Genomic DNA, 27,847 nt, shown 5'->3' with positions numbered 1-27,847 from the left:
TTAAAAGACAACTGTTTATTACAGCATATTGATGCATTATATTAATTTACATAGCGATATGATTTTTATATAGCTGTAAAACACAGCTGCTTATTGGACAATGACTGAAGTATCAACATGACAGACGCTCATGCTCACAACATGCATATTTGTGTGTGTTTTAAGAAAGTGAATATTATACAATATACTATTTTTTTAAAAAAAACAACAACAACCAAACCTTTCTTGGTTTTCCCCAGAGTTCACAGGGTGAGAAATCAAGAATACTGAATACTGGGTATAGTTCTGGCTGCTGCATCTCAAAAAGGATATTGCGGAACTGGAAGAAGGTTCAGAAATGTTCAAGGAGATGCAGCGAAAAGTTGCACTGTGTGTGTGTGTGTGTGTGTGTGTGTGTGTGAGAGAGAGAGAGAGAGAGAGAGAGAGAGAGAGAGAGAGAGAGAGAGAGAAGGGAGTTAGTTTAGGAAAAATAAGGCCAGGAAGGGGGTGGGCACGTTAAGAGGATTATAAAATCATAGATGGCATGAAGTAGAAATAAAGTTTTTCTCCCTTTACAGAACCCAAGGTCATCCAAGAAAGCCAATTTATCCCCATCTGCACTATGCATTTAAAGCACTATCATACCACTTTAAACAGTCATGGCTTCCCCCAAAGAATCATAGGAACTGAGGCTTGTTGAGAGTTGCTAGGAGACCCCATTCCCCTCACAGAGCTACAATTTCTAGAGCAATTCAACATCCAAGCCCTCTTCCAAGGGAACTTCCCAGTGCATCTGCAGGATCACATCTGACTGTCCTGACATCATCATGAGCACAAACCATGATGATCAAAAGCACTCTTTTTAAAAAAGGGATGGTTAGTGGGAGCATCTGGGAACTGTGGTTCTTCAAAGAGCACAGGGGCCCTCTAGCAATTCTTGGCCATCCTTAACCAACTACAGTTCCCAAGGTGCTTAGGTGACTATCTAAAGAGGTATGAGACTGCTTTATAAGTTGACAGCGCCTAACCAGTGTCCAGGATAGAAGACTTCTTCATGCAGCACAGAATAAATAATGGAATTTGCAACCAAATGTGGCGACAGCCAACTTGTGGCCGCTTTAAAAGGGGATTAGACAAATTCATGGAGGGTAAGGCTATTGATGGTTAACTAGTCAGGGTGCCAGAATACTACCTCAAGAACCAGAGACACCACATCACTGAATGTCACATCTCAGGGGAAGAAACGCAAGAGCTTTGAGCTCATGTCCTTCTCATTGGCTTGCCAAAAGAGGCCTCTGGTTCGTCACTGAGAAACAGGATGCTTGACTAGAAGATGGCGCATTGTTCTGAACATGCACACAGCTCTTTACACGTTCTTAAGACGTGAAGTAGACAGAGCCTGCACAGCATAATCTGAGCCGCAAACGTGGCATGGAAATAAACGGCTACACCCTAACTGCACCACATTTTATGCTACGGGATAGTCCCATACAAAGCCCAGGAACATATTAACCAGAGAAGCGCAAGGCTGGATGAAGCACCATGCGACAGAACACAAAGCTCATAATCCCTACTCAAACCGAAGTTCAGACTGTACTGCAAACACCAGGTCTTTTTGTTAGGACACACATTGAACTCGTTGCTTCTGCAGTGTCCATTCAGTGTTCCTCAGAGATTGCAAATCTCCGTGTTTCTCAGCTGCCTAATGCCCTTATCTGAAGCACTGCCTCATAATATTGCCAAGGTTGTTCATTTCCACATGACACAAGAGCAGAGGCTGCTATTTCGACAGAAGGAGATGTTTGTTTATTCTTAGCAGTTAGCCAGACCAGGTGAGCAGAAAGCGTGGGAGGTATTCAGTCACTGTGGCCCTTCAGGTCTTTCTGTCTGGCCCTGGGACTCAGCCCCACTCACCTCAGCCTGCCCATTTCACAGAATCATAGACTTGTAGAGTTGGAAGGGACCCTACGGGTCATCCATTCCAACCCCTTGCAATGCAGGAATCTCAGCTAAATCATATGCTTTCTCCTCCTTACTCTGCCCTTGCAAAACTCAGCCTATCACACATTATAGATCTGATGTCTGCTGGGCTCCCCACTTTCTGCCCTATCTGCTGTCCCTGCCCCCCACAGCACCAAGCTCCCTGCTGCCTCTCCTGGCAAGTGGCAGCAGCCCCACAGGAGGGAAGCCAGGTGGGCCCCACAATGCAAACCAACCTCTGACTGAATGTAAGCTACCTTACGAAAGGTAAGAACCAACTCTCTGTTGCTCCACCCACTTCCCCTCTGGCTCCACCCACCACTTCCGCAAAGCTGTCTAGGAGAGCTTACTTCTCATAGTAAAAACGGCCTATGGAAGCGGTCTTTGGGGGCTATCAACTTTCACAGCCTTCCAAGCCTTGGTTCAGGCCAAGGAGAAGGGACTGTCGCTTGGTGGTACAAGCCCATGCTTTGTGCACAAAAATATCTCTGCTTCAATCCCCGTCTTCTCTGGGTAGGGCTGGGAACATACTTGTTCCCCACCGAGCTCCTGACAAGTCCTTGTAGACCAGAGGGAACCCACATGGTCTCCTCCAACTATGATTCCCAATGTCTCTGTCCATTTTCCATGTTAGTTTTGGGTGGCAGGAGTTCAGCAAGACCATTGGCCTTGGCGGAAGAGAGCTTCGCAACTGGGTAAGAGAACAGGGAGCTGCCTTAAAACAAGACACAACATAGGCTCATCGAGCTCTATATGGTCTACTCGGACTGGCAGTGGCTCTCCTGGGTTTCAGAAATGGCTCTCTCCTCACCTTACCCGGCGATGCCAAGGGCTGGACCTGGAACCTTCAGCACGGAAGGCAGATGTTCTGCCACTCAGCTGTAGTCCCAACTCTCTCGAGTTGTTACAATAGGCAATGCACATGGATCACGATGAACAGCTACATCTAAAAGGCTTCTTCTCAACCTATTGGCTGAAACTACAAACGTTCAGGGGAAGAGGAGACCAGGGTGGCTGTTTTGTGCAAAAGGCCTGCAAGTACATCTTATTTATCTGCATGCCTGTCTCCTGCCACTGCTTATCTCTGCTTGGGGTTCTAGTGAAAAACAAGGTAGATGTCAGTAGCCTGATCCCTGCCCACCTGTTCTCTAAAGCATCTCCTCCAATCTGGCAATTATTATTATTTTTAAGTCCTTTTTTATTTAACACCCCCCCCCCCCCCGGAAAAACAACAACCCCTACTTATCCTTAACAATTAACAATAAACCCTCATGGACATTTTGACATTCCCAATTATCTGTTTAGGTGGTTTTGGAATACAAATAAAATCTGCACGTACTAAAATCTTGCACATTGATACTGAACATTACAGAATCTAAGTTGCACGTATATTGTTTCTTAAATATCCCCATAGTGTTGAAGTTCAAAACATGTGAAAATCGGTTTGCAATTGGAAACACTGGATTTCAGAATCCAGACCCTTTACTGAATTTCAAGGTCTGCGCAATATTTTGTTTCAGTGTCTCATTTGGTGTTTGGAACACAACTTCCAGGTCTTGGTTCTCAGCCGCGAACACTAGAGCTTGTTCTTAAAACAAGGCAAATAATAATAAGCATTTAGAGGGCACGCTCTTGAGATTCCAGGTCATCCAGCAGATTCTGCTACAGGAAACATTGGGCGCTGTGTCCAACCACAGCCAATGAGGTTTTCTGAACCAGGGATGGAAAACTGGGGTGGACCACCTATTTAATATCTGTGGCTTGCAGGGATTTTAAAACAAAAATACAAGGCTATGTGCCCCTCAGTCTCTGCTATCAAGGAAGAGTGCTTAGCATGAGCAGCACTGATGCTGCAACTGGGAAGGGATGGGAAGAGACCAACAGCTCAGAGGTAGAACATGTGCAGAAGGATCTTTGATGCATTCCCAAGCATCTCAAGGACATCATTTAGCCATGTTCAGAAAGAGGTCCACCTTTGGATTCTGAAGAACTCCCGCTAGACAGACAGTGGGTTAGCTGGACCAGTCCCCCTAAGGCAAATTCATATTTCCACAGCTCAACGGCAGAACACCTGAAGGCCACGGGTTCAATCCCCGGGATCTCCAGGTATATGGATGGCAGGTGGTGGCATGACTGACCCAGACAATGCTGGGCCAGATTGACAAATATTCTGATCTGGGATAAGGCAGCCTCCTACGAGATCCTAAAAATGAATTCTAGTTTTATTTTTAAAAAATTAAAAACCACATCCAGACAACTCTAGTGATTCTGTTTGGAAAAAAGGAAGGAAAAGGAAGACCGCAGGAGAGGGAAGTCACGTTGCCCCTGCTCAAAAAAAGCCACCAGTCTTTTTTACATTGTGTGTGTTGCATGCATGTCAATGGTGTGTTTCTGTCTCTGTAAGAAGAGGTAGAGGAGCAACTTTTCTGTATGAAACAAGGATGTTTAGAAGCCAAAGTAAGGTTTAGCATAGGGTCCAGATGCCCTTCGACCGACTAGGAGAGAAATCAACGCTCGCTGCAGACGTTTTTCCCACTCCACTATGCACTTGAAGCCATCACAGCTGAAAAAGTGGTGGTACTGTTCCTTTGTTAAAAACTAGCACAGTGGGTTTTGCCACGTAAAAGGCACTAGTATCCAACAAAAAAGTTGGGAGGTTCAAGTAACATCATTTAAGCAGTCCGTCAAGATTTAAATATGTGCATTTAAGGAACTCAAAACAACAGCATTCTGGGGAAATATTTACAAGAAGCACCTTGTTTCGTGTAAGTGGCGAGAGGCGCACATATGCGCTCGGCACCTCTGCATGAGACCGTCGTTTTGGCATATTAGCACACGTCCGGGAAGGAGGGAAGCAGCACCAGAAACCAGGGAGGGTAAAGTTTCTGCATAGAGAAAGGCTTTGCTCATTTTTCTGCTATAGCAGGCTTGCAAATAGCCACTTGCCCGGTCGCCTAGGGCGAGTCATCGTCACCATCAGGCGACCAAGCAAGAAAGCTTTTGTAAAGTGGAAGAGAGCTTGCTCTGACCACACTAATCCCTCCTGCAAGGCTTGCAACATGCATAAGTGACCAACACAGGTGTGTGTGGTCTGGCGGGAGAGTAAATGTTTTGTGAGCTAGGCACCTGCCCTCTTTGCAAAGCTGTTATTTACTTTCTTTGTTTATTATATCTGTCTGCTGCCCTTCATCTGAAGGTCTCAGGGCAGTCTGTCTCAGGAAGGGCCTTGAGATGTACCGGAAGGGGCAGCACTGTAACAAGGCTGATTGCCATAGCCCAAGTTCCATGTTATGTTAAATGCATAATTTGCCATGGCCATTGTTATTGTTATTACTATTATTTAAATAAACAGCTCCTGCAGGGGAGGTACTAATCAGGATCAGGACCACAACGAAAAGATTAAAAACAAAACAAAAAACCTTTTCCCCCAGCGCCATGATCCCACTCAAATTAACTCTCTGAACCCCCCCCCCCTTTTCCCATGCCAAACTATAGCTTCTTAGAGGGAGTGGGAAGGGGAATTTTCAGCAACGCAGAAGAAGAGGGTTAACTGCTCGTCTCCCTGTCCACCACAGTCCCAATCCTGATTCTCCCCTGTCCCAATGGCTGGCTATTTAGCGTTAAAAATAATAATAATCACACAGCACCACACTTTGCATTTCACAGGATATATATTGCTTGCTCCCTCGGTATCTCAATAAAAAGCTACTAACTTCCCTTCAATGTTTTTCAAAGACTGGAAAGGCAGCCTTGGAAGCTTGAAGCATCTACCTGCAAGCGGATTTGGCAAGCAGCATCCTGGTTTGGTGTTCCGGGCAGGCAACAGGCATGCAAGCTCACAAGAACATCTACTGGCCCCAGATTAGCATTTCAAAAAGAAGCCAAGAGGAGCTGCTCTCGCTTGCAAGTAGTTCTGGGCTGCTCTTAGCGCAAGTGGACAACCTTTGAGCGTAAGATGACCAAGGAGAGGTCAGTTTGACTGTTGGGCACGTGGTCACAGGGGGGAGAGTCTACTGCAAGCCTCATGGGGCTTGCAAAACCCTGCTGCCCAGGACCCTCGTGAGACAAAGGGGCTGCTCAAGTATTCTTGTCCTTGTAGGGAATGCTCTTTGCCTGCCAGAAACACCGATGTGCACAGGTTTTAATACTGCCGAAACATTTTGAATTTGCATCGTTCTCATTTGCTCCATGTTGCGCTTGCATTATTGTCTTTGTATGCATCTGTTTGTTCTTGGGAGCACTTTTGGCTGGCAGGCGGCATGTATACACAAACAATAACGTAACGCAACATGGCTGCCTCTCTGGAGGGTGGTGGGCTGAGCGCTTTGCTGCTCTCAGCAAAGGGTCCTGTGCCTTCCAGCAGTGAAGCCATGAGGTGACCGGATGAATTCTCTGCTGGGGCGCCTCGCCTCTTGCAAGGGAAGCCCTCCCTCCCCCCGAAAAGTGCATTTTCTCTTGAAGCTGGCTTGTGTTGCTTCTGTGCCCTGAATAAGTGTGGCCAAGACACATCGAAAACTCCCAAATGCAGACATACCCTTACACCACGCCTCCCCTATCTGGTGACCTCCAAATGTTTTGGACTACAACTCCCATGAGCCTTGACCACTGCAGTCCCTATGCTCCCCAACCTCTGCAATTCCCATGATTCCCAACCACTGCAGTTTCCCCTGAACCCCGACCTCTGCAACTCCCGTGACCTCCAAACTGCAGCAATATAAAACTGCTAGCACATTTGCAAAGCTAAGCAGGGTCCAGTATGGTTTGAAATTGGATGGGGGACCGCATGCTGAGATTTCTGCATTGGAGTGGAGTTGGACTTGATGACCCTCAGGGGTCCCTTCCAACTCCACAAATGTCAAAGACATTTGGAGGTCACCAACCTCAGGAAGGCTGCCTTAACACACACACTCTTCCCCAGTAGGCATGTCAGTCACCACTGCCGCCATCTTCAGCTACTAGTTATGCGTTTCAGACAGTAGTCATCAGTTTGAGAGAGCCGGACCGAAAGCGGAGGATCTTCTTCTTGAGGTTGTGTGAGGCTTTAATCTTGACGAAGGCTTTGGCTGCGTTTTCATGGAGCTCGGAAGCGGCGGCGACCGCCTGGATGGGGAGCGTCTGCACAAACTGGGACCAGATGAGCCCCCCGCTCTCATCCGAGTCGCTGGTCGTTGTGCTCTCGCCCACAAACTCCACCTCGCTCAGGCTGGACTCGCTGTCCCCAAAGCAGTTCGTGGTGTAGTTGCTCCTCTCGTCCTCGCTGGTGTCCACCACCGTCGAGTGGAAGAGCGACTCGCACTCCGCCGAATACTCCGAGTCGCTCGCGACGTAGGCGTAGGGGCTGGCGTACGGGTGGGGAGCCTGAGCGTAGGCCCCAAGACCTTCCCTCCGGTTCCTCCTCGCCCTCCTCAGGGCTTCTTCATAGGAGACCTCGGCCGACAGCTTCCAGCGGCGATAGTCGGCCCTCTTGTGCTTCGGTTTCGCCACCACCGGCTCCCGGCTGTGGGGCCTAACCGCCGACTTGAGGACGCCGGGAGGCCGACTCAGGAGGGCGGCCTCCGGCAGCAAGTGGCCGCTTTTCTTCCCTCTCGCGGCGGCCTTCTTCGGCTTCTTATTTGTATCCAGGTCGTCAGGGAAACGGCACTTCTTGCCGGAGGGTTTGGCCTTCTCCCTGCCGGCCTGCGGCCCGTTTTCCAGCACGGTGACGAGGTGGGATCTGTGCTTCACCAAGGAGCTTTTGAGTATCCTGACGCTCCGGCTGCCCTTGTGAAGCCTGACCGTCTGCGGCTGAGCCGGGATGTATTTGGCGTTCACCAGCAGGCCTTCCTCCAGGCCCTGAGAGGACGACCTGTCGCTCTTGAAATCCAGCGGAGGCCTGGTTTCCTGAGGCGGCAAAACACCGTGGACCGCTTGTGCCCCACTGTTTTTGAACAGGATCTTTCGGGGCAGCTGAAGGGTTTTGCTTTCCTTCGGGGGCGTTGTGTGTTGGGGAGGGCTCTCCGCAAAAATCTGGCCACTTTCCTTGGGGACGTCGCCCTTGCTTGCGACCGGACACCGCGGCGGCTCTGGCGGTTTGACATTCCTCGCCGCCTGCTGGCTTTGAAGTTCGTGGTTAGCATTTGGTGGGAAGACCACGGGCGCAGGCACCTTTTTGCTCTCCAGATGCTCAGTTTCTCTCGAATGCTGCTTCAGAGGGGAGAAGGCGCTGCTGTCAAGCGGTGTGCTGGCTCTGCTGGAATGGGGGAAGACCTGATTTGGGTTCTTGAGAGCAGCGGCCGAACTGCCGCTTGCAACCCCAGGCGCTTGCCGGACACACAGACTCCCGTGCCTCAAAATCCCTTTGGCGGGGTCTGCATTCAGATTCGTCCTCAGTTTGTTAGTCCGCACCAAAGGGGTCTTTTTTTGCACAAGGCTCAAGATGTAGCCGTCTATTTTCTTACTGGCTGGGGGACAGGACTCGGGAGGAGAGCTATGCGGGAGGCAGGAGGTGCCCGCTTTCGCAGAGTCGTGTTTGGGTCCCACGCAAAGGTCCGCAACGTTGTGCTCTGCCTCTTCCCTCGGGGGGTTGTCTGTCACTGGCAAAAGGAACATGGGGCTCTGCACCGCGACGGCGTGTAAAGGGCTGGGGTAGCGGTAAACGTCGTTCCCGTTTTTCGACACCAGGTCACACTGGTATTTTGGATGCACGTCTGCAACCACCTCAAGGGAATTAGAGTGCGGTGTGGACAGCACTCGGCAGGCCATCCCCACCGATGGGTCTTCATGCTGGTTCCCTTTGTTATATTCCAGCCAGCCGATGAGATCTGAAAGGAAGAAATGGGGGAAAGTGAGGAAATACTCCACCGTCAAAGGAAACAACAATATCCGTGGATGGTAAATAGGCTGAGAAATTTTAACCGTCCAAAAACCAAAGTTCAAAATCCATATCCAGAAATGCTCAAGGACACAGTTTCCTGTAGAATTCAGATTTCCCATAATGCTACAGAAACATGGATTTCTCCTGCAAAACAACAACCACCTTAACAAATACTAGATTTTAAATATTGCTCTTCTGATCATGGCAGGGCTCCCCTGTCTGCAATTTCTTTAAATGTTTCTGGAGATAGGAATGTTCCCACCAAAACTCAAACCTTAAAAGATGGAAACTGAGTCAACTTTCAGAAAGGTTTCGCTTCATCCTTTCACTTTGAACAACAAGAGATCCTTGGCCTCAGCCCAGTACACCTGAAGGAGCGTCTCCACCCCTATCATTCAGCCCAGACACTGAGGTCCAGATCCAAGGGCCTTCTGGCGGTTCCCTCCCTGTGAGAAGTAAGGTTACAGGGAACCAGGCAGAGGGCCTTATTGGTAGTGGCACCCGCCCTGTGGAACGCCCTCCCACCAGATGTTAAAGAGAACAACTACTAGACTTTTAGAAGACATCTGAAGGCAGCCCTGTCTAGGGAAGTTTTAAATGTTTGATGTTTTATTCGTTCCGGAGGTCCGTTCTTAACCTGAAACTGTTCTTAACCTGAGGTACCACTTTAGCTAATGGGGCCTCCCGCTGCGCTATTTCTGTTCTCATCCTGAGGTAAAGTTCTTAACTACTTCCGGGTTAGCGGAGTCTGTAACCCGAAGTGTTTGCAACCTGAGGTGTTTGTAACCCAAGGTACCACTGTATTCTGTTGGGAACTGCCCAGAGTGGCTGGGGAGGCCTGGCCAGATGGGCGGGCAATAAATTATTATTATTATTATTATTATTATTATTAAGCACACCTGTATAGCTCTTATTTGGAGAAACAAGTCTTCTGTATAAGTAGGCTTGATCCACAAAGTCCAGGTGTGACCCTGGTTGACCCAGCAGCCCCCATGGATGGAACCAAAAGTTGTGTCCCACAAGCAACCTCCAGTCCCACATGGCTCACTTCCTGCATTCACTTAAAGAATGAAGAAGTGAATGGGGAAAGGTTCACAGGGCTCAAGCCATCCGCGAAGCCACTCCAGGGAATCCCCACCTCCTTTCCCATACCTGCAGACGTGGGCCGTCCATCAGAGCCACTCAGGGATGTGTCCAAAGGGCTACAGAAGCAGGTGCTGGAGTGGCAGCTGGACAAACACTCGCTGAAAACAGAGTTGGAAGAGTTGGAGAGTGATCCTGAGGCCCCGTCGCTCAGCTCGTAGAAGCCTGTTTTAAAAAAAAAACATGGGGGAAAACCCATTAATCACGTGACACCTAGTCGATAGAAGAAGCCAAGGCTGGAAAGTAAACACATAATACGTGTTACATAATACACCTTACAGCCATGTGAATGAATGAATGGATCTTTATTTGCATCAGCCATCAGCCATAGCGATAAAACAACAATACGATATACACAAAGAATAGAAATAAAAAGTCAATTATATAAAATACATTTTAAGGTTTTGAATCAATAGTCAAAGAGTGGGTCTTATTCTGATTGCCCCAGCTAAAAACCTTGCAACCTTTGCTGTCGCCTGCCCATCTTGAGCTGCCAAGAGAAAGGGCACTGTGGCAGTGGTTGGGCGACCCAGAATAGACAATAAAAGAGGGGTGATAATCTCATCCCTCAAGTCTTTATAAAGAGTGCAAGCCAGAAGGGAGTGTGCCACCAATTCAGTACTGCCATCTCCACAGGGACATAAGCGTTTCTCGTGTGGAGTTACAGCCATGTTATCTTCAAAGGATGCTTGATTCCTCCTGCCCTCTGCTTTTCTCTCCCAGTTCCAGACTCTAGGTCCCCCCCCCCATAAAGTTTCTGAGCATCCTGATACCTCCCCTTTTGATTCTCAGTAAGGTGGGACGCGGGTGGCGCTGTGGTCTAAACCAGTGTTTCCCAACCTTTTTTGGGCAAAGGCACACTTGTTTGATGAAAAAAATCTCGAGGCACACCACCATTACAGCCCCGTGACGTCAGCGCGCAGCGTCACGCCGGGAGGGACGCACGAAAGTGTAAGTTTCAAATTTTTTCCCTCCCCCTTGCCGGGGAACCTCCAAGCTTTGGGGGTGGGGGGGAGGAGGCAGCAAAGCGAGGCAGGAAGGAGAGCGCGGCTTGGCTGGGTGAGCTTTGGCAGGGGCGGGCGCTGCGGACGGAGGCGCTGCCCGCCGAGCTCGCAGGCAGCCAGGCAGGCAGACGGCGAGAGCCCCGTGCTGGGCGGCCTCTCCTCGCCGGCGCCGCCCCGCCTCTCACCACCCGACTCGCCCGCCTCCCTCCAGGCAACATCTTGTGGCACACCAGGCAACATCTCGCGGCACACTAGTGTGCCGCGGAACAGTGGTTGGGAAACACTGGTCTAAACCACTGAGCCTAGGGCTTGCCGATGGGAAGGTCAGCAGTTTGAATCCCCGCAACAGGGTGAGCTCCCATTGCTCGGTCCCTGCTCCTGCCAACCTAGCAGTTCGAAAGCACGTCAAAGTGCAAGTAGATAAATAGGTACCACTCCGGCGGGAAGGTAAACGGCATTTCAGTGCGCTGCTCTGGTTTGCCAGAAGTGGCTTAGTCATGCTGGCCACATGACGCGGAAGCTGTACGCTGCCTCCCTCGGCCAGTAAAGAGAGATGAGCGCCGCAACCCCAGAGTCGGCCATGACTAGACCTAATGGTCAGGGGTCCCTTTACCTTTACCTTAAGGCTGCTTTGGGTATGCAGACTTCACAACTGAAGCCAGAGTTTGCTATTTGTTTCTGGAAGTGAGAATATACCACTGTACTTCAGCTTGGCAGCTGCAGCTATAAACCGAGGCTGAAATGAACACTGGCAAAATGAACGGGCCAAAAAATTGCCGCATTTCCTCACAATGCAACGCTGTGAGAAACCATGCCCACTTTATGTCTCCTTCGCAGTGTTGCTATCAGCGGCCTTCTCTGCACAAAGCCCTCTGCATGCACAGGTGGAAAAGGAATTGACGCTTAGTGTGTAGCACGATTCAGCTTTGGAACTCCCTGCCTATTGAAATCAGACAGCCGCTTTCACTGTTCTCTTTTTGGTGTCTGCTTAAAACATTTTTTGCTGGAACTAGTCTATCGAGACCTGGAGGCGCTGACGTGTCTGCATCTTTTTGGCTGTTGATTTCAATCATGTGTAAATGTTTTCACTCATCTGGTTTTATTGATATTCTTGATATTTCTCGCAAACTGCTTAGATGCTTCCCTACAATCAAGCTGAGTATGAATTTTGTTAAATAAAACAATCATAATCATGACTACTAATAATAACATTCGAGAGCTGCAAAATCTACCGTTGGTATTTAACTCTCACTAAATTAGCAAAAATGCATGAAACTGTGTCAAATGTATGTAGGAAATGTAAGGAAAAAGAAGGCACCTTTTATCATATGTGGTGGACATGTAAGGTAGTAAAAGAATTTTGGGAAATGATTTATAATGAATTGAAAAAAATATTTTAAATAACTTTTTCTAAAAAAAACAACAACCCAAAGCTTTTCTTTTAGGAATCCTAGCTGCCGAAATCCAAAGGGAGCAGAAAAAATACTATTTATGTTTGGGACCACAGCTGCACAGATGTTATTGGCCCAGAGATGGAAAGAAGATAAAGTCCCTACCAGAGGAGAATGGCAGATTAAATTGACGGATTATGCCGAATTGGCAAAAATGACCAGAAGAATCAGAACAGTGAGCTTGGGTAGCTCAGTTGGTTAAAGAGCGGTGCTGATAACGCCAAGGTTGCAGGTTCGATTCTCCATATGGGACAGCTGCATATTCCTTTATTGCAGGGGGTTGGACTAGATGACCCTTAGGGTCCCGTCCAACTCTGCAATTCTCTGATTCCCATAAGAAGAACCTTGCTGGGTCAGGCCAATGGCCCATCTCATCCAGCTTCCCATTATCACAGTGGCCAACCAGTTGCCCCAATAGGAAACATGCAAGCAAGACCTGACCACGAGAACACTCTCCTCTCCTGTGGTTCCAGAAACAATTCTTTCAATAATAGCCCTGGTTCATTCCTACCTGAGCTGGGGCGGCTGTCCGTCTCAAGCTGCTCGTCGGCCGTTTTCTCAACATCCAGCCTCAGGTCGCTGATCTGCTTGTCCAGTTCTTGCAACTGGTTTAACAAACCCGCGTCCCTCCGTCGCAGGCAATTCTAAAAAGCAACGAAAAGACAAAGAGACTCCTAAGTGATGATGGGTCAGGAAGAGAAAAAAGTGCTGCAGTAGCAGAGATCTGCAAACTTAGGACTGGGCTTGGTACTTTGCTTCAGGGACCCAAGTGTCAGGCTTTGGGGAACCGGGTTCCTCCCCCGTGGCAGTAAACAAAAGATCAAACGAAAGGAACTTCTTACCAGTTAGAATCTTTAATAATCACAGTGTGAGAACAAAGAACATGTCTCCTAGAAATGGCGGTGCTCCCAATTAAGGCTTACACCCCCTCCATCCCTATTAAACTACGTCACTCCTACGCCTTGTAATCTGAGCTTGTACCCTCTGCGCTTTCTGTTCTGACACTTTCCGAGCTCTCCGTGTCCTTGGAGAAGGGGGTTGGATGCTTTCCAGGGATTGTGAACCTTTTAACTCTCTCTCTTCCACTGTTTCTTCTGCTAGCTGTTCCCCATGAAGCATTTCCCAGCTTCTGCCTTCTGAACTATGCCCCTCTGCAAACCACTCTTCCAAATCTATGCTGTCCTCCTGTTCCTGGGATGATTCAGGCCTGGTCTCCTCAATCCTTCCCTTCTGCACTCATCACACAGCTGGGATTTATTTGTTTGCAGGTGCAGTGTGGCCATTGTTCGAAGCCTGTGGTACACTGCTACCCATGATGCTGCCCTCTAAAATCCTGCACGCCTTACTGACCAGGAAGGAGAGTGTTTCCTCTTCCTCCCACCCATGTTGTTGTATCCCATCCAAAGCCATTTTTAAAAGAAACACCTTCTTTGCCCCTTGATCCTGGAAGCTTTATTATAATTATTATTATATTAAAGAATGTTATAACCCCACCTGTCAAAAGTGGCCCCTGGAGGATGCGCCAGTTTTGGACCCAGTCAAACCCAGTTTCCTAACTGGATTCTCGTTGTACTCCCCCCCCCCCCAGGGCACGTCAACAGAATCGGAGCCCTGTGTGTTTGATCCAATACAGTCTTCAGGAAAGTAAAGGACCCAGGGTCTGAACATGTCAGGCTACGAATGTGTTTTATAATGCAGGCATTGAGTTATAACCTCTGTTGCAATCTATATATGCTTATAAGCATGCAAGCAAGAGAGCTGGATCAACGTTAAAAGGGGGATAAAGGCACACGGTAATTCCCTTCACTATCCTCAGTTACACAAGTGCATTACTTTCTCAAAATAACAAGAGAGCTTAAGCAAATATGCAAAGGTGTTCTTGATGCAAACTGCTATAAAGAATGTATTTAGAATACGATCATTAACCTCTGGGTCAGAGCAATCAGTTTTCCTGCTGAATCTCATAATCATATCTCTCCATCATCTTGCCTGTCTACATTGCTTTGTACGCATCATTGTTTTGCTGCATTTCCTCTGAAGAAAAAAAAATGTTACAGGGAACGGTGGAAAATTCATTAACTTATCAGGTCTGATCTGATGACAAAAAAATGTCAACGCCTTTGCTTGCGGGATGTTGTCATTGAGGTTCCACACGACTAAAATCAGCTAGCAGTCTCAGGCCATTTCTATGCCACTGTGAATAGATCCAGCATGTGGCTTAGTGGTTAGAGTGTTGAACTAGGACCTGGGAGGCCGCGGGTTCGAATCCCCACTCAGTCACATGAAGCTCACTGGACAACACTGGGCCAGTTACTGTCTCTCAGCCTAACCTAATAATTTAATAATAATAAGTTTATTATTTATATCCCACCCATCTGGCTGGGTTGCCCCAGCCACTCTGGGAGGCTTCCAACACATATAAAAACACAACAAAACATCAAAAATTAAAAGCTTTCTAATATAGGACTGCCTTCAGATGTCTTCTAAAAGGGGTATAGCTATTTATTTCCTTGACATCTGATGGAAGGGCATTCCACAGGGCAGGTGCCACTACCGAGAAGGCCCTCTGCCTGGTTCCCTGTAACCTCACTTCTCGCAGTGAGGGAACCACCAGAAGGCCCTGGGCGCTGGACCTCAGTGTCCGGGTAGAACGATGGGGTTGGAGATGCTCCTTCAGATATACAGGGCCGAGGCCGTTTAGGGCTTTAAAGGTCTGCACCAACACTTTGAATTGTGCTTGGAAATGTACTGGGAGCCAGTGAAGATCCCTTAGCACTGGTGTTATATGGTCGCAGCGGCTGTTCCCAGTCACCAGCCTAGCTGCTGCATTCTGGATTACGACTTTTTGATTCCTGAAATTCATTCTGAATGTACAAATAAAATATCAGACAGAATTCTGAAGGCTATGTTGTTAGTGTGTGAAAACAGGTAAGGTCAAAGGATCCCCAGGTATGCGCCTCCAGATGCTGCAGAAACATAGCTGTCTACTTTTCCCTTTTTTAAAGGGAAAGTCCCTTATTCTGAATAGGATTCCTCGCAAGAAATGGGAAAAGTTGACAGCTATGTAGAAATCAGGTGCCATCATGGCATCTTCACTTGGTAGCAAGTGGCCGATAGCCAAGTGCAAAATGCACCCAGCAGCTGGTGAATTTCGAACAATGATGTACGACACAAGATTATTATCCCTCCCTCTGTTTCTGATCTTCAGGCTGTGTATGCTGTTGCATTTGTGTCCAAAACGCACGCCCCATGCTCAAGAAGGGGGCATCTGCATGCTTGGAAGAACCCCAAAGGTTTCTAGAAGATAGAAAATCATCTTAAGAAAATTATTGCTGGCCGGCTGTTTGGGGACAGAGATGGAACAAGTGCGGGAGGGAAATGCAATGGGTGGAATCCTGAACAGCAACATTCCATGCTGCAATATTTGGTTGCAGCTACTATTTATATTATGCCAAATGCTTTCCAGCGTCAAATGCACAAAAGAGCTAAATTAAGACTGAAAGGGAACTTCGCGGTACAAAGCATCTTGCAAAACGAAGACCTGAATATATTAGATTTCCCAGACTTGAGTTTCTTTTGTAGGCTATTGGCAAGGCAGGTCTATCGCCTCTCTAATGATGCCCGAATTTCCTTTCTAGTAGTGCCAGTGTCCACTCCAGCAGGCACAAGACCAGGATTACGTGACGGGCAGAGAACTTTGGCAAATCGCTGACGCTTCGTCTAACTGGACTAGGAAGGCGACCAAACTCTTGCTTACTCAAGTAGCGCAAGTCCCAAGATTTGGTGCTTTCTCCGGGACTCCCCAGCTAATAGGATTACATGGTCATGTTCTCAAATCCGATCATGGTGGCCCTTTCTAAGTAAACAGACAACTGTCTGGGAATCTGAGGAACTGAGGTAGACAGTGGGGATTAGAGGTGAAGTTCTAGGCCGAACAGACCAAATAAAAGCTGACGAAATGCTGGGTCCAGATAGCCTCTACTCAAAGAGTCCTCAAATAACTCAAATGTGAAATTACTGCTCTTCTAACAAAATATGCAACTTGTCCCTCAGATCAGCCTCCACACCCGAGGACTGGAAAGTAGCCAATGTAACACTAATTTTTAAAAAGGGGATCCAGAGGGAAACGGCAGGCTTGCTAGCTTAATGTCCATCCTGGGAAAACTGATGGGATGGGGAGTATTGGCAAAGATAAAAAAAAGCCAAGCATATGGAAGAACAAGCCTTGCTGAAGCAGAGCCAAGCATGGCTTCTGCAAAGAGAAGTCCTGTCTCACAAACCTATTAAGAAAGTGTCAACAACCAAGTGAAGATGCCAGGATGATCCCTGACATCTCCACCATCTGGAGGTGCATGCCTGGGGATGCCTGGGTCCACTGTAGTTATTTTCTGTAGCTTGTCTTCACTTACCCCACCCCGCTGCCCTGCTCACAGTCATGAATAATATTCTTATGTTACGAATGCTTTAACTTATCATCAAAGCTCTTAACCTAGCTCAGGGTTGTCATCTGAACTAGCCAGATGTTTAACTGATAATCAATCACAGCCAGTCCATCATTTCAAAAATAAGACTTTAGAGCCGTCTTGTCCAAAAATGGCAACTAGACACCCCGTTTTGCTGACTGTAACCTTGGTTTAACGAGCCATTTGGCGCCTATCTTGTATACCTGAGTTTCTAACACTGGGTCATCATGTCCTAGTCCTGGCCTTCAACAGAAACTACTGGAGAGAAAAAACGTTGAGGCTGTCAAGTACAGTGGTGCCCCGCAAGACGAATGCCTCGCAAGACGAAAAACTCGCTAGACGAAAGAGTTTTCCGTTTTGGAGGTGCTTCGCAAAACAAATTTCCTATGGGCTTGCTTCGCAAGACGACAATGTATTGCGAGTTCCTGCTGGGTTTTTTTCCTCCCCCCCCCCTTTTCTAAGCCGCTAAGCCGCTTATCAGCTGATCCGATCAGCAGATAAGCCACTAAAAGCCGCTAAAAGCCGCTAATCCTTCAATGGGCTTGCTTCGCAAGACGAAAAAACCGCTAGACGAAGAGAATCACAGAACGGATTCTTTTCGTCTTGCGAGGCACCACTGTACAGTGTGGTTAAAAGTGTCAGACAACTACAGTAATACCTCGGGTTAAGTACTTAATCCGTTCCAGAGGTCCATTCTTAACCTGAAACTGTTCTTAACCTGAAGCACCACTTTAGATAATGGGGCCTCCTGTTGCCGCTGCGCCGCCGGAGCACGATTTCTGTTCTCATCCTGAAGCAAAGTTCTTAACCCGAGGTACTATTTCTGGGTTAGCGGAGTCTGCAACCTGAAGCGTATGTAACCTGAGGTACCACTGTATCTGACTTTTAGAAGACATCTGAAGGCAACCCTGTTTAGGGAAGTTTTTAATGTTTGATGTTTTATCGTGTTTTCAGTATTCTGTTGGGAGCCGTCCAGAATGGCTGGGGGTGCCCAGCCAGATGTGCGGGATATAAATATTATTATTATTATTATTATTATTATTATTATTATTATTATTATTAGACTAAGACCTGGGTGACCCTGAGCCTACCACACCCTCTCTGTCTAAAGCACCTCACAGGGTTGTTGTGAGAATAAAATAGGAATTATGGGGAACCAAGTGCACCACCCTTAAGCTCCTTGGATATAACGGCAAATAATAAATAAATAAAGGCTCACTGGTCATGCCAGCTGGAGCTTGTAAGAGTCCAACAACACCTTGAGAGCCAGGAGTTCCCCATCCCTGAGATAATGCACCTTGATTCACTACATGACAGAGGGTTCCACTAGATGATCCTTTGGGTCCCTTCCAACTCTACGATTCTGCGATGTGCATTAGCGCAAAGCACATCCATGCGTTATGTCCCCCTTCCCCCACATGCACACACCACACTGAGCTGCTGCTCACGAGATTCATTTCCCATGACGTCCAGATGGCTGGTCCGACTGTGAGCCATCCATCAGGCTCCTATCAATGTGACAGGCCTCTTCAGAGTCCTCTGGCATCTATCTGCCTGCTGTCATCTATGCAGCACAGTCAACCTATGAAGAGCTTTGCAGGATTCCTTAAGCAAAAGACACAGGTCTCTGCCTGCAAAGACCTTACAATGCAACATTTGAGAAGACTACTGCGGGGGGAAAGAGAATGCCAAAGATTGACGTCCTCTTTGTACAGTTTTCACCGCATGCTGAAGACACGACTCTTTACTCTGGCCTTTTGACAGTTGTTTTGCAGGACTCACCTCTTTTGTTCGAAATTCGCCAGGGACATTTTGCTCCTAGCTAGTGGCCGCTTGCGACCAAGTGAAGATTCCTGGGTGCCAGGATGGTGCCTGATGTCTCCACCATCTGGAGATCATTGGATCTGGACTGTTTTCACACACTAATAGCCCATCCTGTAGAACTGTATCTGTTATCTGTATCGGCACAATCGGAATGAATTTCAGGAACCAAAATGCCATTTTTTTCTGTGCAGCCTGAGCAGGAGCAGTGAACAATGTTCTATTTAATTGCTCCTGCTTGTCTTCACTTCCCCCCACCCCACTGCCCTGCTCCCAGTTGTGAAGAATATTCTTACGCTATGAATGGTCCGTGTCAACATTAAGAAAAAGAGGCAGGAATTGGCCAAATATATTTGTGGACTGTCCCTGGGTCAAGTGACTTTCCTTCTTTAAGTTCTCAATGTTCTTAGCCTAGAGCTCAAGGCTGTCGTCTGAACTAGCCAGATGTCTAACCGAGAATCAAACAAAGCCATTCCGTCACTTGGAAAATAAGACTTTAGAGGTGTCTTGCCCACAAATGGCAAGTAGAAATTCCGTTTTGGCTACTGTAACCTTGGTTTAAGCAGCCATTTGGTGTCTGGCATATACAGTGGAACCTCAGGTTAACAACTTAATTTGTTCTGGAGGTCTGTTCTTAACCTGAAATTGTTCTTAACCTGAAGCACCACTTTCACTAATGGGGCCTCCTGCTGCCGCTGCGCTGTTCTCATCCTGAAGCAAAGTTCTTAACCTGAGGTAATATTTCTGGGTTAGCAGAGTCTGTAACCTGAAGCTTATGTAACCCGAGGTACCACTGTATATCTGAGTTTCTAACACTGGTTCTGTTCCATTTTTGGAAACTGTGACACAGTCAAACCTTGGTTCCCAAACACCTCCCGTTACCATACGTTTTGGCTCCTGAACGCCGAAAACCCAGAAGTAAATGCTCCGATTTTCAAACGTTTTTTGGAATCTGAATGTCCGACGCAGCTTCCGATTTATGGCACCCAGGAGAGCATCACATTTGTTAAGGAGGCTTCCTTGCCACTTCTGGGCAGGCCGAAGGGCAGCCCCTTTCTGTGCAAAAGGCAGCTGATTGGAGCAGCCTGGCAGGTAGGGCAAGGAGAAAAAGTAGGGGTGAATTACAGAATCAAAAGGCGAAGCTAAACGCCATCAGTTGAAGCTGTCTATCTGCTGCCAGGCCAGATTCAAGGTGGGCAAAGCTCAAAGGGGTGTTTCTTATTTTAAAAGTCCAAGGAGATTCCGACTAAACATCAGGAAAAACTTTGGGACAGTAAGAGCTGTTTGACAGTGGAACAGTCTCCCTCGGGAAGTTGTGGACTCTCCTTCCTTGGAGGTTTTTAAGCAGAGGCTGGATCTGTCATGGATGCTTAACTGAGATTCCTGCATTGCAGGGGGCTGAACTAGATGACCCTTAGAGGCCCTTCCAACCGTACAATTCTATGATTTTATTAAACAACTTGGGAATGGGCTACTGGAGAGACTGACTTCCTGGTGGCATCAACCGTTCCCACTGTTCACTTTGTGTCCACCAGAAGCAGGGCCTTCTGTGTGATGGCCCCTTTCATTCATTCATTCATTCATTTACCATTAGTAATGAATCAACAATCCACTCATTTAGATTCACACTGAAGACATCTATCTATCTGTCTATCTATGTATCTATCATCTATCATCTATCTATCTACCTACCTACCTACCTACCTACAGTATCTATCTACCTATCATCTATCTATCTATCTTCATCTATCTAACTATCCATCCAAGCCTTTTCAGAATGAAATTTCAATCCTGTAGTGTTGAATTGAATCCTGTAGTATCAAATTGAATATTTTCAAGCATGCGCCTTCACTATCCTCTTTTTGGCACCTCATAAAATTATTCCTGTTCAGACTAGCATACCCAGATGCTCGGAAAGTTGAGGCAACTTTATTCTGTTTCAGTATTCGATATCTTGTATGTTTTAAAGTACCGTTGTGAGTCCACCCCACCCCCTTTCGATTTTATTATTTTACCTTTAATATATATATTAAAATAAATGGAAAGAGGCTGAGTGAGGCTAGGCCCTCATTTCTCAACCTCCCTCCCTCCAAAGTCTATACTGACTGGGGCTCCAACAATGTAAGGTTCTGTACTTGGGCAGAAAGAACCAGATTCAAAAATAGAAGATTAGCCTTTTTTGCTGCTGCATCAAACTGTTGGGTCATGTTCAGCTCATGGTCCACCAAGACCCCCATATCCTTTTCACACGCACTGTTTTAAGCCCGGCGGCTTCCAAAGAGGATCAGACCAACGGATGCAGGATACGGCTGTCAATGGCTACCAGTTACAAGGGCGATGTTGTGCCAACACTGGAGGAAGAAGTATTCTTCTGAATGCCAGCTGCTTGAATGCGCAGTTGGGCCGAAGGACAGTTGTGCTCAGGTACTGCTTATGGGTAGTTAAAGCTATGGTTTTCCCGGTAGTGATGTATGGAAGTGAGAGCTAGACCATAAGGAAGGCTGATCGCCGAAGAATTGATGATTTTGAATTCTGGTGCTGGAGGAGACTCTTGAGAGTCCCATGGACTGCAAGAAGATCAAACCTATCCATTCTGAAGGAAATCAGCCCTGAGTGCTCACTGGAAGGACAGATCGTGAAGCTGAGGCTCCAATACTTTGACCACCTCATGAGAAGAGAAGACTCCCTGGAAAGGACCCTGATACTGGGAAAGATGGAGGGCACAAGGAGAAGGGGAAGACAGAGGACGAGATTGTCGGACAGTGTTCTCGAAGCTACCAGCATGAGTTTGACCAAACTGTGGGAGGCAGTGGAAGACAGGAGTGCCTGGCGTGCTCTGGTCCATGGAGTCACGAAGAGTCGGACACGACTAAACGACTAAACAACAACAATTGCTTATGGGCTTCCCATAAGCATCAGGTTTACCATCGTGAAAATCAGGTCCTTCTGATGTCCTCCCCCAGCTCCATCTGCCTTTGAAGGACAGGAGACAAGACCTGTATTCTATCGTTTGCCCACAGCTCTGATTCCTTCCGGTTCCTTCGAGGAATAGCAGGCGTCAAAGATTGCATTACAACACAGAGGAAGCTGGCTTGGGATTCTGGAGGGACAGAAGCGTGGTTGCTTTCAGCCTGGCATCTACCAAGGAGGTCAATGGCAAGCATGGAGATCTCCTAGGATGGCCTTCAAAAATACGCCCCCTGGGACAGCAAGGCCCTGACCTGCACCATGCAGGCTGGAGGAGACTCTGGTGCTGATGTGCATGCGCAGAACATCTGGACCCATGGAGCAAGATTATTGCTAGTGCAAAACCTGCCTGCCTTCGTAAGAGCCTGGCTAAATGATCCAGCATTCTGTTCTGTAAGATTCTCGATGCTCCGATGCTTGAGTCGGAAGCCCGGACGCTGGATCTGAGCACATCCTGTGGTTTCCATAACACAATCTGCAACATACTGTCAACAAACACTTCTTTGAAACTATAGGCAAGTCTATGGTCCGAATTACTGCCCTCCCCCCCCCCCGGTTCTCTTTCCTGGCTGAACTATCCAATGGCAGTGGTTGCAATGACAGCTGCTAAAAACGCCCATGAGTTTTCTGCATTCCTTCATCGCCCAGTTCCCAGCTCACACCTGCAAAACAGGTGTTCCACACACACCTGTACCTTGTTGTGCTTATGGTAATAAAGCCCTGGACACAGGGTTTGAAACTAGCAGGGCGCCAGGAGCATTTTGCACCTAAAAATTCTCCATTTGCGAGCACCTCCAAAAGTCCGGGCACCATTTTTTGCGCTTGGCTGACACTCAAGGATTACTGAAATGTATGTGCTTTGAAGCCTCAAAGTACAGTGGTACCTTGGGTTACGAACTTAATTTGTTCCGGAGGTTCATTCTTAACCTGAAAATGTTCTTAACCTGAAGCACCACTTTAGCTAATGGGACCTCCTGCTGCTGCTGCGCCGCCGGAGCCCAATTTCTGTTATCATCCTGAAGCAAAGTTCTTAACCTGAAGCACTATTTCTGGGTTAGCGGAGTCTGTAACCTGAAGCGTCTGTAACCTGAAGCGTCTGTAACCTGAAGCATCTGTAACCCGAGGTACCACTGTATATGTTAAGGATAGACAATACATTAAGGAATTTAACAATAAAGAGTAGAATGTTTTGAAAACTGAAGTATGGTACCAATATTTTTATTGTAAACACCGAATTAAACATGTATTAACCATTTCTGCTAAAAATGTGATATTAACAATGTGTCACTTATGTGAATTGCGTATTAGTCCATGCTTATCAGAATACAAAATAAAAAGTGTTGCCGACCCCCCCCCCCCGCTTCAGTAGTGACCAGACATTCTGTTTTGGCACCCACAACCCAGGTCCCAGAAGCCATTTGGCTCCTAGCTTTTCTATCCCAGTTTCTAACGCTGCCTGGACACCAGCTGTGTGACGGCACAGAATGTCCACAAACTTTCCAACTGCTCCAGGAACAGAGCAGCTGGAACATGCGCAGTCCAACTCCTGTGAGGGAAGCGAAAGCTGTCCCTTTGGCTGGGACTGGGCATTCAGGTTCTAGATCCTGAAAGAGCTGTTGTATATACTTTAAGAGTTTGAAGGATGGGGAATCTTGCATGCTACTTCTACTGTCGGTGCAACAGTGACCTGGCAAGCGGGGTAAGGGGGACACCAGGACTGATAAACTGAGGAGTAGAAGCTATTTGAACTGACCATTCTGCTTCCTGGCTGCAGGCTTCTTGTTTGTTCTAGCAAGTGACCGCTACTTGTGGGTCCTTCACTGTCACCCATCACCCAGCCCTTTTTCGGCCCAGTATACCTGAAGAAGCATCTCCACCCCCATCATTCTGCCCAGACACTGAGGTCCAACGCCGAGGGCCTTCTGGCGGTTCTCTCACTGCAAGAAGCAAAGCTACAGGGAACCAGGCAGAGGGCCTTCTCGGTAGTGGCGCACGCCCTGTGGAACGCCCTCCCACCAGATGTCAAAGAGAACAAACAACTACCAGACTTTTAGAAGACATCTGAAGGCAGCCCTGTTTAGGGAAGCTTTTAATGTTTAACAGACTACTGTATTTTAATACTTTGTTGGAAGCTGCCCAGAGTGGCTGGGGAAATAAATAAATTATTATTATTATTATTATTTCGTGACCCCCTGTAATGTTCCCCACTGCAGTGCTCCTGGTCCACTCCAATGCTCCTTGCCTACTCTTGCATGCGCAACACACTGCCTTTTAATATCATGTTCAAAATCAAACATACCAATTGAGCACATTGTTGTGCCATAAGCAACATTTCCATCTATTTCTACAGAGGTGGGGTGATTCTTGGCTTCACTGCCTTTGACTGCAGAAGCTGAGCTGCTTTCGTCCCCCACCCCTGGCGCACAGACCTCGCCTTCCTTGGCAGAGAAAGTCATGGCACAGAAGACATGAACAGCCTCGCTTAACAAGCTGCCAAGGGCAAGAGACTCGAGTCTGACGATCCTTTCTTTTCTCAGTGTGGCAAAAGTAACATCTCCCCTGAAACTTCCCTTGCACAAACCTCCGCTGGAACGGAGCACACAGAAAGGCCTTGGGTGCCAGCAGTTGCAAGCCAGCCGGAACCTCTTGCCTTTCAAGCTGCGCACGGGAAAGGAAGGAAAACCCTCCTTCGCTGCAGTGGGCAAAGATCCCTTTGCTCCTGCACCATCCCCACTGGAATGCAGCAGGATCCAGTCTAGGGGAGCACCAGCCAATTCCCATGCCTTTGCTGCCAGTGTATTTCTTAGCGGCGCTGCAGAAGGTGTTCCCGCTGGCTTTACAGAGCGGAAAGCATGCAAGAGCAGCGCCGTTCCCATTCATTTCAGTGAGGCTTGTGCAGGAGAATTTCCCTGGCACCCATTGTTCTCTGCAGACTCTCCTCCTCCCAGGACAGGCAGGGCTGTAAGCTCAGAGGCAGAGCGTCCGCACGCAGAAAAGTCTCAAATTCAATCCCCAGCCTCTCCACAAACATCCTTCATCTGAAACCCTGGAGAGCTGCTGCCAGCCAGTGCAAGCTGTACTGAGCTACATAGGCCAACAGTCTGCCTCAATTTAAGGCATGCTTCCTTTAAGCCATGCTTAATCCAGGTACCCCGAACCGTGTTCTTGGACGCCTAAGAGTTGACTACAGAAATAGACTACAGTGATCAGGTGATGCTCTAATCATTCCGCCCAGTTCTTCCTAATTCCCCATTTACAATTCAACAAAAGCAATCTCCGAAAGGCCCCAGCGAGGACAGAAACTCAATAAGATAAATGCTTCCTTCCTGGCCCTCCTGTCCGCTCTTGCCAACACGGACACACAGTCCCTTAACAGCATCGGCAGGAGGCAAATTAATTCCATGCAGCAGGCAATCTAATATTGGCGTCCGTGCCCAAGGAATACAGCGAGCTAGCGATACACTCCTTCGCCAAGTGCCCTCCCCAAATCTCCCACGAAAAGACGAAAGGAAAAAACCACTGAATTTAGGAAGAGGGAAAAAGGAAAAGCCATTCCCTAAGGTCACTTTCAGTGCAGTGCGGTGGCAAACACACCCACCCACAGCCCCCTCCCCTCCACCTCATTTGGAAGCTGCAGTAATTAATCACTACATACTAGCAGCTATGGCTGCTATTGTTAGACCCCAAAGAGGATGAGCAAAGGGGAGCCCAGAGAACAGGAGCAGGAGGCTGGCTGTCCTGCCTAGAATAGAGCAGATTTTAAAAATATTTACTATTCTGATTTCTGCACTAGGATACTACCCGCAGATTGCTTCAGAGAGAACCATTCGATTCTTTGAGACAGACTGGTGTCTATTCTGCATCCTGCAGTTCTGATGTTTTGGAGCACTGGGAGACTCCAAAGAACACTGCGTCTCCCACAAACTCATACAAGAAAGGGGGTGTCCCCACATTTTGTATGGGCCACGGGTGAGTGCCCAGGTCCTCTGCTCCCTCATTTGGAGCGGAGCCTCAAATCCCCTGCAATGGGGCTCCCTGCCACTGACTTCTAACCGACTGAGACAGACAGCTCGGTTTTATTCTGCATGCACCCTCGATCTCACACACACCCTCACCAACGAGTTGGCGCTTGCCCTTTCTTTCCTTCTTCCCCCCACCCATCTAGAGTCACCCCATAAGCTTTTGGGGGTGCTTCGAAAGCAAAGGTGTGTCCCTACCCCCGGACTCGCTCTGTATGGAAGTGACCGGTCATTCCGCCCCCAACGGAGCAGCTCTCAAAAATATCTCCAAGTGCATTTCCAGCAGGGAAGCTTTCTCAGGCGCCCAAGACAAACCTCTTTTTATCCCCTATAAACCGTCTCTCTCCGAGGCGCTCCTGATCTGCAACCCAACGAATCCGGCGCTCAGGACTCTTAATAAAGAGCAGCCATTACCCGAGGGAAGGCTCAGACAAGGGGGGGCTCCCAAAGGAGATGGAAATAGACACCCGATTGCCAACTCCCACGTGCGCCCGGATTAAGACGAGGCGCTTTCTGCACGCGCTCAGAAGTCCCCTCGCCGCGCGCCCCGTGCGCTGCAAAGAGGTGCGGGGATTGGGGGACGGCTGTGCCGGCACCTACTCCTTCCGCCGCAAGGGGGGGTCTCCGCGACCCTCCGCCCCACCCGCCAGGCTGCGCTGCGCCTCCGCCGCGCCCCCGCCGCGCTGCGCCCCTGGGCTCACCAGCTGCCTCCGCAGGAGCAGGATGTTCTCCTCCAGGAACTTCTCCTCCAGGCTGCGCGGGGCGGCGGCGGCGGCGACCCCTGGCGCGGCTGCCTCTCCTGCCGCCGTCTCCCCGGAGCCGCTGCCCCCCGGCCGGGCATCGGTGGGCGCGGCGGCCAGCAGCCGCTTGACGCGCAGCTCGTGGCGCTGGCGCAGCAACTCCAGCTCGGCCAGCCCGGCCAGGGTGGCCTCCAGGCGCTCGCGGGTGCGCAGCCGCTCCGCCTCGCTCGCCTCGCTCTTGGCGCCGTCGCGCGGCCACCGGGCCTCGGGCTCCCGCCCCGACGACGCCGGGGGGCCCTGCAGCTGCCCGGGCTCCGCGATCGCCTGCTTCATCCCCGAGCCGGCACCTCCCTCGATCAGCGCATGGAGATCCGGGCGCGAGGGCGAGCGCGGAAGATGCGCTCCGCAGAGCCCCGAGGCGCTCAACGCGCGGAGCCCCGGGGCACCGGGATCTGGCAGCCCCCCGGCAAGCGCATCCCTGCCCCACCGCCGCCGCCTCTCCCCGGAGCGCCCGGGCTGCCTCCTTCCTCTGCGGCGTCTCGGCTCGCTCTCCTCCCAAGCCCCCTTTTCCTTTCCCGGCTCCTCCCCTCGCCCTCTCCCGGCTGCTCGGGCGCTGCGCCTCCCCGTCTCCCTCCTTCTCTCCCTCCCTCCCTCCGATTCTCCCGCCCCCCGGCGGCGGCGGCGAAGGAAGCCCCCCTGGAGGTCACGCGCGCCAAGCGGCCGCGGCCCAGAGCCAGCCGGCCAGACGCCGCGGTGAGGGGCGCGCGGACCGGGCGGGGGGGGGGGGAGCTTGGACGGCGGTTAGAATCATGGAATCGCAAAGTTGCAAGGAAGGGACCACGAGGGTCATCTAGGCTGACCGGCTGCGATGCAGGGAATCTTTTGCCCAGTGTAGGACTCGAACCCACGACCTTGAAATGGAGAGTCTCTTGCTGCACCAACTTCTTCTCTCACTTGCCCATGTGAGCCTCGCTGTAAACCCTGGTCCACAATTAGTTGACATGCCATGTCAAGGAAACATATATAATACGACATGATATACCATATAACATATAGTAGAATTGGAAGGGACTACGAGGGTCATCTAGTCCAACCCCTGCAATGAAGGAATCTTTTGCCAGCAATCTTTCCCTGCCCAAGCGTGGCAGCACTCAAGTCTTTATAGCATCATGGGACTCCTAATCTCAGGGTTGTGGGTTCGAATCCTACATCGGGCAAAAGATTCCCACTTCACAGTGGGCTGGACTAGATGATCGAACCCCCTGCAATAGGGCGGTATATAAATTCAATAAATAATAATAATCATCCTCATGGTCCCTTCCAACTCCACGATTCCGGGAAATCAAGGCACTGCGAGGGGGAACACTGGAAGCCAAATTACAATAACGGAGGTTCCCACTAAATATTTGGAAGACCTTTCTGATGGT

At 49.0% G+C, this 27,847-nt stretch overlaps 1 protein-coding gene across 1 annotated transcript; it reads right to left on the bottom strand.

Moving 5' to 3' along the window:
• On the bottom strand, positions 1-26,965 carry DACT1 (dishevelled binding antagonist of beta catenin 1). The gene is made up of 4 exons (XM_081191913.1): positions 26,382-26,965; positions 12,922-13,054; positions 9,965-10,120; positions 1-8,759 (listed from the first exon to the last, which is right to left on the bottom strand). The coding sequence occupies exons 1-4, from the start codon at positions 26,751-26,753 to the stop codon at positions 6,928-6,930; spliced, it is 2,493 nt and encodes an 830-aa protein (XP_081048039.1). The 5' UTR covers positions 26,754-26,965; the 3' UTR covers positions 1-6,927.
• Between the last annotated feature and the right edge of the window lie 882 nt (positions 26,966-27,847).

Source organism: Podarcis bocagei (genome assembly GCF_964188305.1).
Source record: "Podarcis bocagei genome assembly, chromosome: 1".
NCBI lineage: Eukaryota > Metazoa > Chordata > Lepidosauria > Squamata > Lacertidae > Podarcis > Podarcis bocagei.
The sequence above is the reverse complement of the archived record's forward strand: the minus strand, read 5'-3'. Positions and strand labels throughout refer to the sequence as shown.

Bases quoted from the DNA above. Each gene is read 5' to 3' on its own strand.
- DACT1 (XM_081191913.1), bottom strand. From the start codon at position 26,753: ATGAAGCAGGCGATCGCGGAGCCCGGGCAGCTGCAGGGCCCCCCGGCG. The intron at 10,121-12,921 runs GTAGGAATGAAC...TTTTTAAAACAG, and splicing joins GGACAGCCGCCCCAGCTCAG to GCTTCTACGAGCTGAGCGAC. The intron at 8,760-9,964 runs GTATGGGAAAGG...TCTTCCTTTCAG, and splicing joins TGGACGGCCCACGTCTGCAG to ATCTCATCGGCTGGCTGGAA.